The following is a 21,298-nucleotide window of genomic DNA, read 5'->3' as shown; positions in this document are numbered from 1 at the left end:
GTTGTAATGTGTCTCTGAAACATTTATTTCACACGTATAGATTTTTTATTAAATTCAGCAACACCAATAATAGACCAACTGTACATTTAGCATTTTTATTTACAAATCACAGCTTTTATTATTTTTGTTAGATATGATAAGTAGGTTTAAAATGAGGGATATGATAGATTATAAATCAAGGTTTTAGTATCTGTACAGTTACAATAAGGGAACTGCATTTTCTTTAATGCGATTAGCACAAAGGAAGTACTCTTACGAAAAATAAAAAAACTGGTCATGATGACACTTTCTGAAGGTTGTCATCTTGGTGGCATGTTGTGATGAGTGACATTTTTAAACCACCCAGAGTGCATTTCTGTTGGCTGATGATATCTACAGCTGATAGTCTTCTTGTAAAACCACATCAGAGGTTTTTAGAAAGAAAACTGCAGGAGAGGTCCTTATTTAGAGATGTCCAGAGTGGATTTAGTCTTGGATTTGTGTGTTTGTGCTCTGTTTTTCCTGGCTGAACCACACATCCACACAAAGATGAAAAACCCTGTAAACAAACACACTTGATGTTTCAGTCCACCATTTTTTGGTATCCAGAAAAGTTTCAATTCCCATTTCCTTGAGTCTTTACGTCACAGAGTTCTTAATTGTGTTTTAACAGATAACAAAGAGCCTGTACTTTTATATTTCACTTCCTTCTAGACTGTGCCATGACTTTAAACTAACCTTTGTTCTGACCCTAATTATGCTTTGGTGGCATAAATCTAATGTTTTGAATAATGACGCATCTTTTTAATTTGACTATCATTTCTTCCTTTTGTTTTTCCCCTGCTCTTGTTTGCCACCATGGAAAATGGATACATTTTGCATCCATGGTCAACAGGATGAGCATGCTTTTAAATTCTGTATTCAAATTAATTTGGTATTTTTTGGGGGTGGGGACGGAGCATAAACTCAAAAACATCAGAGTGATCCAATAATAATAAAATGAAACTGAAACTCTGGGAACAAAAACCTTACGTAGTTTGGCATAATGATATATTATATTTGAAAAACGTATGTCTGCCATATAAAAGTTGTGTGGCGTGACAAACAATGTCACATGATTCAACATGCAGAGGAAAAAAAGAAAACAGGAAACGCTATGTTTACACTGCAAATAATACATTCCGATTTGTTGCTCAGATTTTGTTTGGCTCTTCACATTATTTTTTTAAATCTTGCCAATACCAGGTTTGAGTGTGAACAGGTCGCGATCCTGAAACTGACCCGCACGCACACAAGAACAATAACAAAGGGCCTGTCCAAATTTCCACACTTGCAGTCCACTATATAAATGCAATCCATTTAATTGCGGTCTTGGTCACTTGAGAGCGTGTGGACACAACAGGAAGTAAGTGCGCAAGACTAACCAAAAGTCTTAAGAAGGGCAAAGCTCAGTTCCCTTAACGCACACCAAACACACACTATGATTCATTAGGAGATAGGATCTCACATGCCCCAAAATTGCGAGATTTTGAGGAAAACATTCCACTGCAAGTTAAATAAATTTGCTATTACATATAATTTGGCAGTAAAACATAAAGTGTTGCAACTTTTGCCTCAATAAACTCCTAATTACTACTTATTAAATGTTAAGTTTAGGTATTTGGTAGAATAATAAGGTCATATAGAATAAGGCATTAATATGTGCTTTATAAGTACTAATAAACAGCCAATATCCTAGTAATATGCATGCCAATAAGCAACTAGTTAATAGTGAGAATTGGACCCTAAACTAAAGTGTTACCAATTTTGTGTGTGTGTGTGTGTGTGTGTATTTTGTACAACATTTGCAACTCAATTTTCAAATTAAATTTTTTTAGAAGCACTTCAATTGCTAAATGGTGTAGTCTCTTTCGTAGGGACCACGGAAATGTAGAAGTTTATTGTATTGTAAATCAGAATAAAACTCTGTAAACACTTGCATTTTTACAAAACTATAAATGTGTCCGATTGGGTAAATCAAAAGTTCTACACACACACGGTCTTCATGCCCACTTGAATGCTTAGGCCAAATACAGAAAAAATGTCATGTGAGTAGCAGGGCTTAAAAACAGAAAAAAATATCAATCGGTTCACTCCGAGCAGAATCGATATTATAGCGTTTCCGTTTTTGCGTTCCTCAATAAACATTACTGTTCCGAAAACGGTTTGATATGAAAAAATACCGGTTAATAACGTTATTTTAATTTAGCCTATACTTTAAACAAATATGTATAAATAGACTTATTTTCACTCAATAATAATATAACGCATGGTAATTAAACTTGAATATTTATTTCATAACATTTTTAAAACCAGAAATACATGCATTAATTACAAAGCATAAACAGCGGACCTGTTTTAATGGAGCGTTAGACAATCTAAAGTGGCCTCTTATGCCTAATTCTATTCAGAAGAGTGATAACATTCTTTGTACTTTTACAATAGAATAACTTTTTTTCAACACGACTTGTTTTAAAAATTGCATGAATAAAGAATAAATAAACTGGATAACCATTGCTCTTTTAATGCACCGTCAACTGCTGATTTCAAAGCAAACACTGCGCAACACGTCCTTGCATCACATAATCAAATTCAGTCAGCTAATAAAGCTTGATCATTTAATGCAATATAACATACCATTTAATACGAAGCATCAACCGTCTATATAGAAAACATTGACCTGTCCTGTATTGGCAATCTGAAAGACTATAGGAAAAATGTTTGGTAGATGCTAGTAGCCTGCTTGGACAGGCTTAAACAAAATCCATAAACTAGCCTAAATCAGACTATTTGAGCTTAAAGTCCGTACTGCTTATTTAAACGTTCGAAAAGAATGTCCTCCAATACCTGCACATTCATTGTAGACCTCAGCGGGCAAAGAAATGTACTTGAGGCATGAAAATGCGCGCTCTATACTGACTTGCGTACCGGTAGATTCATAGATGATGGTGCGCGGGCATTTCACTCACGCTTGATAAGTCAACGTCACATGCTGTACTACTCAATTCATGATTGGTCACTGCCAAATTAAAATATTAAAGAGAACGATAAAATAACGTAATTAACCGGTTAATGATCATTTCAAATTAACGTTTCTGTTCAGAACGATTCAAATTGATTTTGATTTCGTTTCCGTTTTTGTTCCTCTTAAAATTTCGTTCGTTTCCGGTTTTCGTTTTCGTTCCTTGAACCGGTTCAAAGCCCTGGTGAATAGACATGTGGTCAAGTGCAAAGACCGCAAGGTAGGTTCCCATTCAGTCAGTCACTTCCGACGCCACGTCGGAGACGACGAATAGGAATCTCGCTAGCGAGAGCCAATCTACTTCGAGTGTAACTAAATGAGCCAATGCACATTGGCATTGAATGATTGCATGAGCTGCTCATGCCACACAGCGCAGGTGTAAATGAGCCACAGGTGCTTGCACCAAATCAGTTTTGCACCAAATCACCAGGCGCTGAAGAGCCAAGCAGCTGAAGAGGCACCCCAGCGGGGCACAGAGGACATGGCGACGGGACGTGGCGTCTTTGTTCCCTCCTTCAGGGAACGAGGGTTACATGCATAATCTATTGCGATACATATTGTTATCGTTTTATCTCTCAGCCCTAAGAAGCACTGAAAGTCCCAGGCTCTTGTCGGTTTGCTGCGCCCTTAACTGTGGTGCTTATATTCTCAGGAAGCAAACTCTGTCACCCTTGGTGCCAGACATGTGAGAGCATCCGGCATCAGGCCTTTTGCCGCTAAATCCTTGAGAACCGGTACTGGGCTGGGTATAAAGGAGTAACCCTGCAGGGATCCCATATTTTCCCAAACGGAAGCCCATGTCTTTCCCTTGGAAGAGCCCCCCCTTCAGTGGGGCCGGAGCCCCCTCTTGTTTGTGGGCTATGCTCAGCAGTTATACCCCACATAATTCCTTCGGGGCACGATGTGGGTTCTGCAGAATTCATTCCTACTAGAAGGCACGCTTTCCCAGTGTTATCCAGTAAGTCACTGAGCAGGTCATGCGGGACCACAGTGATGGACTTCTCTGTGTGAGCCCCGTCTCATCAGGTAAGAGAGCTCAGAAGGCTCACATGGGGCACTGGAAGGGGGCAGAGGCCATTGGTAGGGATTCCTATTCGTCGCTTTGGTAGGGATTCCTATTCGTTGGTCTCTGACGTGGTGTTGGCCGACTGAATGTGAACATCTCGGTTTTGCATGTAACCCTCGTTCCTTGAAGGAGGGAACGGAGACGCCACGTCCCGTCGCCATGTCCTCTGTGCCCCGCTGGGGTGCCACTTCACCTACTCGGCTCCTCAGCGAAAAATTGATTTGGTGCAAGGACCTGTGGCTCATTTATGCCCCGCACTGTGTGGCATGAGCAGCTGGTGCAATCATTGCATGCCAATGTGCATTGGCTTGTTTAGTTACACTCGAAGTGGATTGGCTCTCGCTGGCGAGATTCCTATTCGTCGGTCTCTGACATGGCGTCTCCGTTCCTTGCTTCAGGGAACGAGGGTTATATACGTAGCCGAGGCGGTATTTGGACAAATTGCATTCACACAGAATGGTTAAAAATGTTAAAAACGCAACAGTCAAACACGTCGTTATGTACCACGTTAACATTAAAAAAAACTGGAAAAGATGCGTCTCTGATGATCTAGAGTGACATAAAAGTCACATGAATTCTGATGTGACTGCTTAGACTTGAGGTTGCATTGCAAAACATCAGAACTGTATCAGATTTAGGACCTCATATGGATGTGGCCATTCCATGTGGTTTATGCGGTTCACACTGTTATGACAAAAAAACAAAAAAACATCCGAGTTGCATGTGAGCAAGAAAAAAAAAAAAAAAAAATGTTGGGCCTGTAGCCTGCACGTATAAAGGACTCTTCAAAAAATTATCATATTTATGAATTTATAATTAATAACATTTCTAAAAATGCATTTTTATAGAAAATGTAATTAAGATGGGTACTTAATGTATTCAAGATGCAAGGCAAATATGTTAATTGTTTGTACCTGATGGTTAGACCATATGACATTTTAGAGTCATTAGATTTAACCTTATGGAACCAATATGAATACTAAGGCCCTGTATACGCCTGGTATTTAGAAGCATTTTGGTCGATCGGATCACAAGTGGACGACACTAAATACAGGTGTAAACGGAATTGAAAGCGTTTTGAGTTTGTCCACTTTCGACCACTTCCAGAGGTAGTGGAAAACACATTTGACCAGATTACTTTCGTAGTGTAGACGCTCATGTTGTCGAATGTGTTCAAACAGACACAAAAGACCGTCTTCTCTCCGCCTACTGACCTAATGCGTGAACATTATGGGAAGTGCGCTAGCTAGACGGGATTTAAACTTTAAAGTGGAGACCCAGTTTGGTTTGAAGATGAAAAACATACCAGCACAATGTTCTCTCATCATTCCTGATTTCTAACACGCACTCACAGCGTTCACTGGTCTTGCGGCTGTCAGAGCAGAAACGAAAGCTGATGCTCTTCTTTCAAACATTTACATGCCCATAGACCTCAAAGAAATCAGGACAGAAGTGGTTGAAAAGAGACGGATTAAAATATCAGGTGTAAACGGGAACGTGTCTCCCTCGTCTACTTGTGATGCGATCGACTAAAACGCATATCAGGCGTAAACAGGGCCTAAGTGTACTGTACATTTAACTTGGCATGTGTTTTAAACTACAAGATTTTGACCCAGATTTTATTCTCCCCCTACCTTGCATTGTGTTGAAGATGCAGAACAGGTAGAGTATGGGGTCGTTGGTATATCCAGCGGTGAAGAAGGCCAAACCCCATGTTGTACCCAGCAGACACATGAGGCCCAGCACAGTGCCCGCGTCCTTCCAAACCGGCATCTTGTCATGCCTGCCGCCCACATGTCGAAGCTTAAAGATCTGTCTGGACACTGTGATTAGGATTCCTAAATTGAACAGGAATATGACGGTGAAGTAGGAAAGGTTCACGCCATACAGGACGGAAGAGTTTGTGATCCAGCAACTGCATGAAAGAAAGGTTTGGAATGTAAGCAAGTACTTCATACATTTGACTTTCATTTGATGGACTGGCATATAATGTTACATAATACGTGAATACTTACACTGAATTTGTTTTGTTAGTATCTGATAATTTCATCTCGTTTGTGCCATAAAAAGGGTTAGGAGTGTTTTGAACTGACAGCAAGCCTCCAACAACAAGAGCAGGGACTCCTGCCAAGAGGAAAAGATCACAGGATAAGCGATTACAAGACTCAGTTTTGCATATTTTTTTAAGGAATTTAGTTCCTGCACAAATCCATCTATTTGAGTAAAAAAACAACAACATCATGATGTCACATTTAATGAGGTTCGGGAGCGGGGTCACGCCTCAACTAATCACGTGACTTTTCAAACCTTCTTATATCGAGCCGCCCCTTACAGTACTGTTTGTCTCGTTCTCTCGAACCCTCCCTTCCCCTCCCTCTCTCATCCATTTGACCATCTTTATGATCCCCTGTTCTCTTCCGTTCCAGGTTGTACCGGGGGGTCCTAATCTCTCGGCCTACATTTAACTGAGATGATGCCCCCGCTCTGAGTCTCCCGGCCCAGATCAGCCTGACTACAATCCCCTTCTCTCTTCCACTTCATCTTCTCGCTATTCATCCCTAACTTCTTCAATTAATAATTCTCCAACATTCATGAAACGTTATTTTGCTTCCAATCAGAATATTCGCGCGAGGACTAAAATGTCCGCCACGTAGATTTTGCTGATGCAAATTCGCTGCACTGACCAGCAGAAAGCTGCTTGGTTTAAAAGTGACTTCTTAAAAGTGCTTCATACATTATACTTTATTTACTTTCATGTGGTTCAAAACATGTTTAACCTGTGCAAATATTTTGAATAATGTTTCAACTGTTTTTGTCCATTCAGTGGACAATATTGGACCCCATTGACCAATTGTAAGACAAGATATACATACAGTATGTAGTGCAATATATACACTATATATCAAATCTCAACTGCTTGATTGCTTGTGTTTTTTGCATTAATTTTACTACAGTCAAACCTGAGACTATTGGCTACTGATTGAAATGTATCTATTTTGCACTCTTGATATTTTAGAGTGTCACCCATTTTCTGCTGCATCGTGGCATCGTATTTTTGCGCATTTCCCATTCATTTCCCTTGTCGCTCATTTTTGACAATGAACAATACAAGTGCGACTATTCTTTTTTACGACTATTTTGCTTTTTCAAATCAAGTCCATGAATTATTTATTTTTTTGTGGTCACATAGCTCACTGCCGCAAAAGTCATAGAGTTGCGTTAGCCTGGATGCCAGCCAATCTTAGCCCCGCCCACAACATTCGAGGTCAAGAAGTTCGGTCTGGACTTGATCTGTTGTGGAGCAACTATGCTCCACAACGTGGAGTTGTTCGGACCAATCAAATTGTCAGGGCTTTATACGATGATGGTCAGATGATCAACAGTAACGTAATCATCCACGTCACCAAAGAGCGCTTGGGTTGAATTTGTTTACTAAACGGAGAACTTGTTCGTATATGCATTCACCTTTACTATTTCTCTCAGAAATGATGATCGTGTTGGTAAGTACTCTGTGTATCCTTAAATTCTTTTTTACAACACCGGCAAAGATAGTTTACACACATCTTCTACTTCTTCCAGCGTACGTGCACACAAGCTTGCCAAGTATTCACAGAAAAACCGCCCAATTGCTACTCAAAACTAACCCAAAACAAGCCCGATAGCCTTTTCCTGGGTAAAAATGGCATTTGGGGGGTAAAATATGTTTTTTGGCAGGGTTGCCTGCAAAAATTTGCCTTCCTGGGTCTAAATATCACATAATTGGGGTCGCTTCAACCCGCGGACATGGAAAAACATCCCGCGGGAAAACCACGGACTTGGCAACACTGTGTGCAGTTGAGTTCTATTGACATTTGACAACTAACGTTATACGTCGCTCCGTTGCTCTGATTGGTTGTAGGTCTATCCAATTGAGGTCTTTCCTGGTTCGGTTGAAACACGCCCCATAATCACAGCCCAACAGATCATGATGACGTCAGGTTAGAATTTTGTACACTGAAGTTGAAAAACCATTTTTTTAAATAAAAAAAAAATGTCCAAACAACTACAGAGGGATAAGTTTTCCGTTTTTTTTTTCGTTTTTTTTCCCGTTTTTTTCCACTTTCGCTTTTGCGTTTCAAATTCTAATTTCCCTTTAATGCTTCCTGCTTGCCTTTTAGACATTGAGTTCTATGTTATTTTTACATTACATTTAGTCTTGATGCTCACCCCATCCAACCAGGGACAACTTGATCATGTAGTGTCTGATGTAAATATTGAACACTCTGATGAGAAGAAGGTACAGGTGCAAGGCTTCAACCGCCATCCAGGAGAAACTAGACAGCAGGCTGTAGTGTATCATCACAGCGATAAACACACACACTTCTTTATTTTCCAGTGTGGCAGCCCATTCACTGAGCATGAAGCTCATGTTGAGGAGAAACAGAGAGCCACTCAGAGACACATGGATGCTGCTGGACACTTCTGCCCTTGCGTTACTGCAAACACACACACAGTCTATATTGAAAACTATGGGCGTAAATGGATGTAAATTAAGCATCTTTGGCTTTGATGGGTTTATATTCAAACCTTATATATCAACTATGCATGGAATAATGTGAATCAAAGCACAGATTATATGTGCATAATATGAAAACAGAAGGAACAGCACCTGTTGAACATGAACGACAAGACAGAGGCAGCAGAAAAGAATGCAGACAGAGCACAGCCTACGTAGCTGATGGTCGACAAGATTTCCCAATGGACTTTGCTTATTGTCGATCCAGTCTATTCAAAGTTAAGAAGGTAGTTAAATAAGAGGTGGAGTGAAATGTAAACCATATTAGCTGATTATTTTGAACTGCTCATTTTAGTGAATTAATTTCCTATGTGGATGTCTCAGTACTCACCAGAAGCACAGCAAAAGGGGTCATATGGTTGCAGGAGCACTCCAAAAAACCATCAGTAATGTTGTTGGTGAGACAACCATCTTCCTTCCAGGTTTTGCTTCCTATGGGACAGTGAATAAAAATCAAATCAACATCAAATGACGTATATTGTAATATAAGAGCATATAAGATGATTCTTCATCTATTAATGTACCTTTTTCATCATAGAACTGACAGGACAGGATGTCGTTCTTTAAATATAAATGCAAAACAGAGACAAATCATTAGCAGGACATTTTGAGGCAATTTGAGAATATTTCAAATTACACTTACAGAATTTGGGGAATTAATTTTGAACTGAATTGTAAGTCGATCGGTCAAATTCGTAACGTTACGTCCAGGGATTTCAATCCGTAAGATTTTCGAGGTAACTGTTTTTTTTTCCATTTTAAGCTGTAAAAAAAGACATTGTTTGATTGATAAACTTACGCTTGAGAATCTGTGTGACAACAATAGTGTTTTATCGCTATGACACTCGACAGAACATTAAAAGGGTGTGTGATTTGAACCTTAAAGTGCTGATCGGAATCGTAGGTAACTACACCAATAGTGTTTCCCGATAGGTTTCGGAAAGGCTTCAATGGGATCCGTGTCTCTGCCACTTCCTTATCATCGAATAGCTTAAAAGGAAAAAAAGACATCAGGTCTCTTTAAAAATTATCTCAATTAAAGCATTACATTCTTACAGTATACACACATTTTCTACATTGTATAGTTTTCAGTCACATGACTGTTGCGGAGCCTTGGAGGGCAAGACCGTCATAGAACTCCATAGAACTGCAGCACAAGTCTGTCAAATTTCCATCTTAAAACAAAAATATGTGAACAAGATGCAAGTTTTGGGCACTTGTGATCCATATACAGCTCCTGCTGCAGTATTTCAATCACTAAAAACAGCGGAGACTTTCCGACGCTTAACGTGAAAAACACTCTAGGGTGAGATGCACCAATAAGGATTAAATTAAGCAAAGTTTAACGCTAATCTAGGATTTATTGATATGCGTTTTATTTTAAATCGAGTAATTTTTTTATTTATTTTAGCCACAGATTAATCACGCAGTAAAACCGTTCGAATTATAGGCCTATAGCTGATCGAGCAGCAAACGGAGGGTGAACTGACAACAGGCTAAAGTATCCTTATTAGTGCAACCCACCCTTAAAGTGCCATTATGTAAAACATTACATCAGTTTACACCTTTTTGATGATGCATTCTATATACAGGCGAGCAGATGAGCCAAGAATACGAACGCAACGTGTTTTCTTTATAATGGGTTTCGATGGGGAAAATACGCTTAACGAGAAACCTCGTGTTGCACTAATATTCTGTGTTCATCCACAAAGTATGCATCATCAATAAAGCGTATATTGAATTTGGTATTTTAAAAATCACTGTTTTACTGCATTTATACTGACTACAAACCTAGAAAAAATGACTTGCAGGCAATGGAGGAAAGCCTTGTTTTGCCCTCCAGGTGGGCGTTCCTATAAGCGTGTGAGGTCACGTGAAAACTATGAATAGTAGGGAAGTATGTGATTTCGGATGCTGCCTGAATATCATTGGTCTGTCATAGCCAATAAGAACGGCTTATTATTAAGAGGTACACTCTAAAAAATGCTGAGGTTAAGCAAACATTCAACCCAACCGCTGGGTTAAAACAACCCATTCACTGGGTTAAAATGACCCAATTGCTGGGTTAGTCCATATTCAACCCAACATGGGTTGTTTTTAACCCAGCATTTTTTAGAGTGTAGTTTAAGGTACTCTATGCACTGTAATTCTTTCATATATGGCGAAATTACAGAACATTTCCTTCAGGGTTTCGCACTAGGGTTTTGCAAGCCTAGTCGGATATTCGATCTGAAATAATTAACCTACAAATAAAAATACTGCTTGAACTTTGCTGGCCGTAAATGCAGTGCATTCATGAAAAATCCAGTGCACGCAAACTAAACACAGTTATAACTAAATGCATGGAAACTAGTTCATTGTATTTGATGACAGAATGGCGTCATCTGCCTCCAGGCAGGAAAGTCATTTCAGCTATTATTTTTGGTAATGCAAGACAAACTTGCAAAATACATTCATATTTTTGTGATTTTTATATTGACTATATAGCCTGGCTCCGCCCTCCAACGTACTTCTGCATACTTTAGTACTCCATCTGGGATTGCGGTGTATTCTCTGGTTTTCTCCGGTCAAATTTGAACTAGTCCAATCAGCGAACAGAGGGAGTGGCTGAGAACGATGACGTTGATGTTAATGTCGTGCACTTAGTTTGAGATGACATACGCCACGACCAAACGTTAGCGATTGGTAATGGCAGATCCTGAGTGGCTCTGAGCAGATCCAATAGTTTTAAACTTCAACAGAGAACCCGCCTCCAAAGAAGTCAACACTTGTCAATGGAGAGTGGCCAGACTCTCTGTACAAATGAAATATATGAGAGTCTGGTAGGACCAGGCTAACTTTTATATGCTTTTTAAAAAAAAAATGAAATCCTCTGAAGAGGTGCTGCAGAAATCACTTACAGCAGTTTAGCAGCTTTATAGAATTATATCAGCTCAGACCATTGGCATATATGGGGAAAGTACACTTACATGTGGAGCAGTGATATTTAAATAATCGTCTGTCGTCGTTAAATTCATCTTAACCACAGTCAGGGAAAGATCCTCGTGATAGTAGGTCTTCTTTTGCTCAGGAACAGTCATATTTATAACACTGTTTATGGCTTTGTTCTCCACTCTGCACAAAGGTGAGATAAACATAAAACCAGGGCTAAAGAAGCGTTTCCAACCTTGCTCATGGAGTCCCCGGCACATTTTGGATGTCTCCCAAAAACACACCTGATTGTTACTCTATGATCGGAAATTAGATAAAGGCCCCGGTATAGTAAAGGTGTTCTTCGCTTAGTGGGTAAAAAGAAATTTGTAATAACAGATTCATGCATTTTCATCTCAATAACAAAATAAACACAACAAAAATGAGGGCGGTGAGAAAACAGCAGTTAAGAAAGCATCTGATCATAGTGATGTGGATATGTTTGCACAAACTCTGCAATTCTGCACTAAAGTAAAGTCGCGTCACGTTTATTATAAAGAACTTTATACAGTAGATTTATTTAACCCTCATCCTTTCCTTGGGTCAAAAAAACCCAAAAACAAAACAATTTCAATGTGTTCACTTGAGTGGTCCAAGATCTTAGGACTTTTTTCATATTTGAACCACAAACACAAAAAAATTGACTGGATTCGAGGAGTTTTGTGGTTGAAATAAAAAAAAAGTAACAAATCCTTCCCTCGCGGGTCAATTCACCCTTCGCCGCAAGTTTGATTGACAGGCGATCTGACCAATCACATCGCCGAATCTGCCGTTTTGTCCGACAAAGCAGTCAGGAGAGTTAGTAGATTAACGTCAGTGGACTTGAACTTGGAAATATGGCGTGTACTGACGTCTTTCCGCGGTTGAAACAACATTTCTTTTAGTGTTCGTTCATGTTTATTTCGTGCTTATCAATGAACTAGAAGAAAGAGATGATCGGTTCACGAGCAGCTTTAACTGAGGCGCTACAGCCATCACGACACATTAAAGAGCCACAAAACACTATTTATTGTTTAAATTATTTAAAAAAAATTACAATTTCAAAGTTGAGACTTTGTTTCATATCAAAAGTAACTTGCTTTGTCCTGTCTGTCGGCGTGTTGTCAGCTTCGCGATGCATTTTACCCTACGTGAGAACGTGAGTGTGGTGTGAGAGCGCCATGGCTTGTCGGACATAGCAACAGTAACTAAAGGGGGCGGGTCTTTGTGAAGTGTCAATCTGACCCCCATAGGAAGGAATGGAATGCAAGGAATGCTTGAGCACACAGACCAACCTAAAAATGCTCAAAATCGAACTAAAAATGCTAAAACTTTACCCCAAAAAAAAAAAAAAAGTATAATGTCTACATGTGTATCTGAATGCATAGGCCTACTGAAAGAACTGACTTTAGGACCCAGCGGAACAGCTCATTTGCTCCATATACAGAAGGTCATCTAGTGGCAAGAGTCATGAAATATGTTATATTATTTATTTTTCCAGGAGAGGTCGGCAAAGACACCCAATGCAACCCTCTAGGCAGTACCGTCGCAAGGGCCGCACAGGGCCTCGCGCAAAAGTAAAGACGACAGCTGACTTGAGGATGTAAAGCCAATAGTCAAAGTTCATGTTATTGTCCTTTAAAATACTATAATAGTTCAAATAACATAGCAAAGTGTATCGTGATGCTTTATTATCTGCTCGTTAAAAATGTATTATACAGTAACTTGCATTAGCCTATTTCTCAGTGCGTGAGACTGTGTGTGTAACGGTGATTAATGCGCATACATGTCAGTCAGCGCGGCATCGCACGTCAAGTTCATAGATCTTTATTCCCAGTTCATTAAAATTTCTGATTTTGGCCGCCTCTGAAATGGGTCAAACCATAGATATTACCTAAGAAGTCCAAGTAAATACGCTAGAAATGCGCGCTCATTCAAGGATGTGTATTTATTGCATGGACAGAGAAAGCGCGGACGCCTGCATCCCATCTGACGGTACGCACAAAAGGTTTTTTATTTAACACTATGAAAGTTAAATAAGCGTAGCCTAACTATTACCCCCCTTTCGGAGCATCAGTGCCGCAGAATGAGTAAAGCCTACCCTATCTCCAGACGTTTTAAACGTTTTTAAATATGAAAACTGCAAAAAGCAACGAAGTTGTCAGACATCCATTTAGCGCATCTTCTGATGATTCAGTGAGAGAGCAGTCCAAACTCATTCAAGTGGATTCAGGCCGTTGTGCAAATGCGTTTGACCCATTCATAATTTAGAACATAATTTTAGCGTTAAAATGTGCGCACTGCCCAGTTCAGTTACACAGTTTAACTTCTTGAACCTAATGTTGTTAAACTGAATATACAATTATTTTTTTTCTTAAATATCCACATAAACAACAAATTGTTCGTAACTATAGCAACAGTAGACCCCGTTAATAGGCTATACCTCCGGGCCTCGCACAACACGTTCGCACAGGGCCTCGCACCCCCCTTGCGACGGGCCTGCCTCTATGCATACCTTGGCAATAGAATTGCCATTGGCTAGTACATTATTTTGTTTAGTTTAGAATGATATACTTTATTATATTATATTATATTATATTATATTATATTATATTATATTATATTATATTATATTATATTATATTATATTATATTATATTATATTATATTATATTATATTATATTATATTAATTATATTATATTAATTATATTATATTATATTATACTTTATATATATATATATATATATATATATATATATATATATATATATATATATATATATATATATATATATATAATACTACTAATTTTACTAATAATAACAATATACGACGCACCAAGGATTGATGAGCTGCTGGGTTCATGAATATTAATCAAGTTGATAGCATTGGCTCAAGCTGATTTGCTGAAATCAAAACAGGGACAGGAAAAGATTAGCGCCAGCCAATGAGATTGCCGTTTGCGCATTGGTCCCGCCCACTACCGGAAAAAACGGCATATCTTCTGCTGTTTCTTAAAAGCTGAATAATTCCAAATGAACTCCATTATTTTGACAAGAAAATACAAAAAAGAATATTGTTAACATGTAGCGCGTCGATGAGAACGATGAGGTATGTGAGAAACGCGTACAGCAAAGCGACGGAGTTCTTCACACTAGAGTTCGCGGTACGTCAGATGGGCTGATTTGAAATAGTTTATAACGCTTGACGAGAGCGAAACTCTCAAGTGCTCATTCAGAGTGTTCAGCGAGTAAAAATATATTTATGCTAAACTTGTTCTTAACATCACACACACTGGCGAGTAAAATCTGAGAATTTATTAGCCAATAGCTAATGATAGAGGGTTGCAATGTCAGATATTTTGAGCTGAATTAAGTTTTATTTTGAGTTATTTCGATTTTAAGTTGAAAGAATGTGCTTAAATTATTATGTATTTATTATTTATTGATCAAATCTAGTCATTTAAAGGTAAATAAAATAAAAAGTAAACGCATTAAAAATATAAGAACTATTATCAAAATGCTTTCTGGACAAAAAAGTATAATTTTAGGACGTGAGGGAAGGATGAGGCTTTATCGCTTTTACAGCTTTTCAGTTTTCAGCTTTTCTACTGCGGCTCGTCTAACTTCGTGAACATATGAAACAAATGAACCAGAAAGAGATTTCCACGTCAAAGAAGGCAGAGCTTCAGAGCCACATCCACCTATTACATCATCGCCACGGACCAATGGTAGTTCCAAGAACTTTTCTGGAAAATTTGCCCGAAACTTTATTTTGCCCTTATTTTGTTTGAAATGACATCACACTAGTTTGTTCTTCGATCTCGCTTGAAGTATATTGGGGCAAAACGTCCTACATCTGTACTGTTGGGGGCCTCCAGGAACAGGGGTTGGAAACATAACTAAATAATTGCACATTTTAAAATCTTAAATAAGTTTTATATACCCAATGTAGATATTCACAACAGCTTCTTTTAAGATCACTTTTGGGCACATTTTTTTAATATTGAGAATGTTTCTCATATCTTTTGGGATATTCATTTGATTCTCTTTTTCCTTCAGCAGCTGAAGTATTTCGTCATCCAAGCAATCAACCACAATACACTGTGATGCATTGTTTTCTGTAACAGACGGAAGTAATAATAAATGTCCTGATTAAACAGTACCACCACGTTCTCATACTCAATGCACAGTTCTCATAATGCAATTGTGTAACTGGTTTAAAGAAATGAAAGTAAAGAAGTCAGAAGTTACTTACGTATGATGAAGTCAACTCTAGTTTTGTTCTCATTTGGCTTTGCACATATGTCAAATGTTTCCGTTGCGTTGAGGGTTTTGTTTTTAAAGAAATCTCGAAAAGAGCACTCAATATAACAGGAATGTGTTGACGTTGTTGCTGTTGAATTACAACTTAATTGTTTTGCTGAGTCAAAAACAGTAATGTTGTGTCCAGATGTCAATGAGATTCTCATCTCCAATGTCTTTGTGTCATTTGATATTGTTAGATTTCCTAAAGGGAAAATACACAATTACACAGTGAAATGTAAGTCTTTAAAATAATTATCAGTTATCATTTCTGTTGTAGGGGTATGGTGACGCATTGCTGCCACATAAATATTATTTTTTCCACTCAATTATGTCGTAATAACGAGATCTTATGTTGTTTTAACAACATCTTTTTTCGCGTAATAACGAGATCTTATGTCGTAAAAACGACATATTAACAAGATTGTATGTCGTTAAAACGACATATTTTTCTCGTTAAAATGACATATTTTCTACTAATAACTAAGGGCATGTGTTGTATAGTGATGTGTGTATATACTGTATGTCTGTATCCACATTAGAGAATTTATTTAGCCCATGCCTTTGTCACACTTGTTTGAAAAGCAGAAGCAAGCTCAGCGTAAAATAGGCTCTTCCGCTGCCTGTATCAGTGGCATTGCCCATAGAGACAGAGCGTATTTAGGCCACGCCCACACCGGGGGGGAAAACAATCCAACGCACTCCATTGACTTTGCATTGCGTGAGGCTGCATCCGTGTCATTTCGGACTTATAACAAAAAACAGAACAATGTCTAAAAGCTGACATGTGACAAAGTGTACAGCAAACAAGCTAAAAAACACAGAAATACGTTTTTATAAACTGTCGACCCAAAAAAACGACCGTTTAAGGAGACAAAAGTGGATAAAGGCAGTAAAACGTGACGCTTCAGCAGGAAGAATGGGTAAATTTTGGGATCCTGACACTCAGTATGTCTCAGTATGCCTATGTGTGCAGTAAACATTTTGTCACTGTTAAGTCAAATATCCAAATGTCAGGTTTATATATTATATTTCCTGTCGCTGATTACGTTCCCCTCTAGTGGGTATACTTCTCAGTGTAATATAACGTGTCACGCTCTGTCTCAATGGCCTGTATCTACTTTTTTTGTCCTTAAACGCTCGTTTTTTTGGTCAACAGCTTATAAAAACTTCTGGGTTTTTGGTTGTGGGTTTTGTTTAGCTTGTCTGCTGTACACTTTGTCACATATCCGCTTTTAGACATTGTTCTGTTTTTTTGTTATAAGTCCGAAATGACAAGGAGGCAGCTTCACGCAATGCAAAGTCAATGGAGAGCGTTCGATTGTCCCCCCCCCCCCAGTGGGCGTGGCCTTCAGATTATGACGCGTGTCGCTCTTTCTCTATCGCACAAAATTGTTGTAGCCTAATTTATTGATGTAGCCAATAGTTCTTAACACCCACGGATCACAGGTGCCATGGACCGCTCATGATTAGCCTGAGTGGCATAACTTTAACCTAGTAATGACGGACCCCGGTGCAGCCACAAATATCAACTATCTATAAGGCCTACTGTAATAAAGACATTCAAGTGTATGTATGTAATGTATTAAAAAGAAAGACGCTTTCAGCATTACTCAAAGGCCGCGGAAACAGGCCAGTGGGTTCGTTACGCACTTCAATCCATTCCCGCCATTCTCATTTTGCTTCTTACGTATTAACTATACAGGCAATTCGTTTATGAAACCTTGATCAAAATTAAAATACAATTTATAGAAAACGAAAATCACTTTAAAGTAATGATTTCTGCAAAACAACACTCAATAAAAATCATGTCTGACCCCACTCCATCTCTCCAGACATATTGCGCATCTTATAGCCTATATCTTACTCATGCTGCTCACTTTTCATCATCAACATATGAAATTTAAACAATAATATAATAGGCTAATATTTAAACATATAGCCTAACTATGAATCTAAATAGGCTACGTTTTGCATGTAGTCTACTCCACTCCAAACGTTTCTAAATTCAGTTAATGTTTCCAACAAACGAAATTCCGAACCAAAATAACGAAGTGGTAAAAAAAAATGCAAAAATTAAAAATATTAAAGAATTTGCAGGCGCTTTCGTCGACATTAGTAAGATATAGGCTATAAGATGCGCAATATGTCTGGAGAGATGGAGTGGGGTTGAGTGTTGTTTTGCAGAAATCATTTCTTTAAAGTGAATTTTGTTTTCTATAAATTGTATTTTATTTTTGATCAAGGTTTCATAAACGAATTGCCTGTATATTTAATACATAAGAAGCAAAATAAGAACGCCGGGAATGGATTGACGTGCGTGACGAACCCACTGGCCTGTTTCCGCGGCCTTTGAGTAATGCTGAAAGCGTCTTTCTTTTTAATACATTTCTTGAATGTCTTTATTACAGTAGGCCTTATAGATAGTTATGATATTTGTGCACTGGGGTCCGTAATTTCTAGGTTAAAGTTATGCCTCTGATGCGAACATGAGCTGTCCATAGCACCTTATGAACTGCAGGCTACATCAATAAATTACAATACTTTCGTACTATGGGCACTGCCACTGATACAGGCAGCAGAAGAGCCTATTTTATGCACATGGTCTATTTTAATTCTCTAATGTGGATACAGACATATATACACACATCCATCACTGTATAACACATGTCCTTATTAGGAGAAAATATATGTCGTTTTAACAAGAAAAATATGTTGTTTTAACGGCATACCATCTCGTTATTACGAGAAAAGATGTCGTTAAAACGACATACGATCTCGTTATTACGACATAATTGAGTGGAAAAAATGATATGTATGTGGCAACAATGCGTCACCGTATAGGGGAGACTAGTTGTCATCTCAGTGACTCTAAACTGTAGTGCTTTATTGTATTTTGATTTCAAATACCTTGTTCAACTTATAGTCATTTTATAAATTCTATTCTTGATACTAAAATTACAGTAAACTACTATGATTTGAATGTTTGGGGTCTGTACCAGTTCTAACGAATTCTGCTTACCAATGCTGCATTTATTGGGATATAAATACTCTATTATTATCATTAAAATAATACACACGTCACGCCTCTCCTCATCAGTCTGCACTGGCTACCAATAGCCGCTCGCATTAAATTCAAGGCACTTGTGCTCGCCTTCAAAACATCCACTCTGCACCAACATACCTAAACTCGCTCGTTCAGACTTACACACCCTCCAGGAACTTGCGTTCTGCCAGTGAACGACGCCTCGTGGTGCCATACCAGAGAGGCATGAAATCGCTGTCACGGACCTTTTCCTGGACCGTTCCCACCTGGTGGAATGACCTGCCTATCTCAATTCGTGCGGCCGAGTCTGTAGCCATTTTCAAAAAACGTCTAAAGACATATCTTTTCCAGCAACACCTGACCGATCGAGAATAGCACTTATCATTCTATTCATTGTCTGTCTGTCTAATTTATTTATAAAAAAAAAAAAAAAAAAAAACTGTTCTGTGCTAGATTAACTGAGAATTGTTACAGCACTTGCATATTGTTGATATTGTTGCCCTTAGACTGCTCTAGCTGCTTCTATTTCCCTCATTTGTAAGTTGCTTTGGATAAAAGCGTCTGCTAAATGACTAAATGTAAATGTAAATGTCAACTGTGTAATTACAAATGTAACTACAGAAATTAATTACAGATGTAATTACATTCAGGTATTTTTTAAAATGTAAGTACAATGTAAAAACATGCATGCACACAATAAGTGCATTGTATCAAATGATTAATTAAAATGTTAGTACATAGTAGTTAAGGCACCTAATATAAAGTGGGTATGTGAGATATAAAGTCAGAATTGCGAGATATAAAGTCAGAATTGTGTGATATATTGTCAGACTTGAGAGATATAAAGCCATAATTATGAGATATAAAGTCAGAATTGTGTGATTAAAAAGTCGTAATTATCTTTTAAAATGTTTATTCTGTGGCAGTAAAGTAAATTAAAATCTACTTAACTAAGTAAAATATTTGATGGCATTGATATTTATGCTTTCATTTCTACAAGCTTAAATTGAATAATACAGAATTTACTTTGTTTTTTTTTTATTCTTGCCTGAGCTGACTTATTTAGGTAGAAATTACATTATTTTCTTCTGTAGTATTTACTTCACCACAGAATCATGTTTATCAGTGAAGTTAAAAGCCTGAGTGCAGCTTCAGTTTCCCCTATACAATAAACTCAACCTGAGTACTTTGTGTTTATGGAACTTTTACGCAAATATTGTCCTATTAGAACTTCCTTATTGGAATCTAAAAAAACATTTCAAATACACATTTTAAATAGAAGGGATATTAACAAAGAAAGTATTTCTTATCTCAGGAGGAGGGTTTTCACCATTTATAACCTATTTTTGTGCTTTAGCAATAATTTGTAAACTGGCAATGGAAATCAATTTAATATAAAAAAAATGATTTACTACAAGTATGTAAGTGTTTTCAATAGTTACCCCATTCACTACAACATTCTCCACCATCCAGGCCATAGATCACGATCAGAAGTAGAAAGAGTGTCATATTTTCGGCTCTGTGGGAGTTTTTTGGAGGACAGAATACAGACAATGACATTACAATATTTATATCATACATCTATCATATATTAGCAGCTTAATTAATAACATTAATCATTTCACATCTATTCTTTTTTGTTTTTTTAGACGGCTTATTTATTTAAACGCTCTCCAATATGAACCTAAAAGCATTTGATTCACGTACCTTTCAGTTTTCTTAGGTGGTGGAATTGGTGAAAGCTCTGTATATTACGGTCCGAATTCACAGACTGAGAGTTGATCATCAGCCACAATCAAATTCTGTGGCTTCAGGTACATGTACTGGCAGCACAGCACAATGACAAGCCTTGTCAAAACCTTTTATTTATGAGGATCATTAACATATATTATGATGTTTGTGGAATTTCCTGACCGTCTATGAGCAGTTATCATCAGTGAAAACAGCCTCTGAGTCATCATGAAATGATGTTAGGAAACATTGCAGTATTCATGTTAAATTATATGTCCATGCACATCAATTTATTTTTAAAGGGGTCATGAACTGGCTTTTTTCATTTTTTTATACTGTTGTCTGAGGTCAACTAATGACGTTTGCGTGTTTTTTACATTCAGAAACATCATAATAAATCAGTAATAGGCTATTTTCTGCCCAGGTTTTAAGCCTCTCTGATGGAATGCTCTGTTTTTATGGGCGTGCCGCACTGAAGACTTGGAAGTAAACGCCCACGGCTATGATTGGATAAGATTTGCATATTTAATGAGCTTCTGCTCCCCCGTGAGTACACGTGAGGGATTGTTTTGAAAGCATGTGGGAAACGGCAACCCGAATGATT

At 38.0% G+C, this 21,298-nt stretch overlaps 1 protein-coding gene across 1 annotated transcript; it reads right to left on the bottom strand.

The window, feature by feature from the left end:
• Nucleotides 1–14: 14 nt before the first annotated feature.
• Nucleotides 15–20,799, bottom strand: LOC307143455 (adhesion G-protein coupled receptor G5). The gene is made up of 14 exons (XM_079845050.1): nucleotides 20,671–20,799; nucleotides 20,406–20,482; nucleotides 15,871–16,122; nucleotides 15,559–15,733; nucleotides 11,631–11,775; nucleotides 9,541–9,651; nucleotides 9,305–9,424; nucleotides 9,186–9,222; nucleotides 8,993–9,093; nucleotides 8,755–8,870; nucleotides 8,313–8,581; nucleotides 6,122–6,230; nucleotides 5,741–6,021; nucleotides 15–538 (listed from the first exon to the last, which is right to left on the bottom strand). The coding sequence occupies exons 2-14, from the start codon at nucleotides 20,470–20,472 to the stop codon at nucleotides 441–443; spliced, it is 1,881 nt and encodes a 626-aa protein (XP_079701176.1). The 5' UTR covers nucleotides 20,473–20,482; nucleotides 20,671–20,799; the 3' UTR covers nucleotides 15–440.
• Between the last annotated feature and the right edge of the window lie 499 nt (nucleotides 20,800–21,298).

This window comes from Gobio gobio (assembly GCF_949357685.1).
Source record: "Gobio gobio genome assembly, chromosome: 2".
Taxonomy (NCBI): domain Eukaryota; kingdom Metazoa; phylum Chordata; class Actinopteri; order Cypriniformes; family Gobionidae; genus Gobio; species Gobio gobio.
This window is presented reverse-complemented; position numbering and strand designations above follow the sequence as displayed.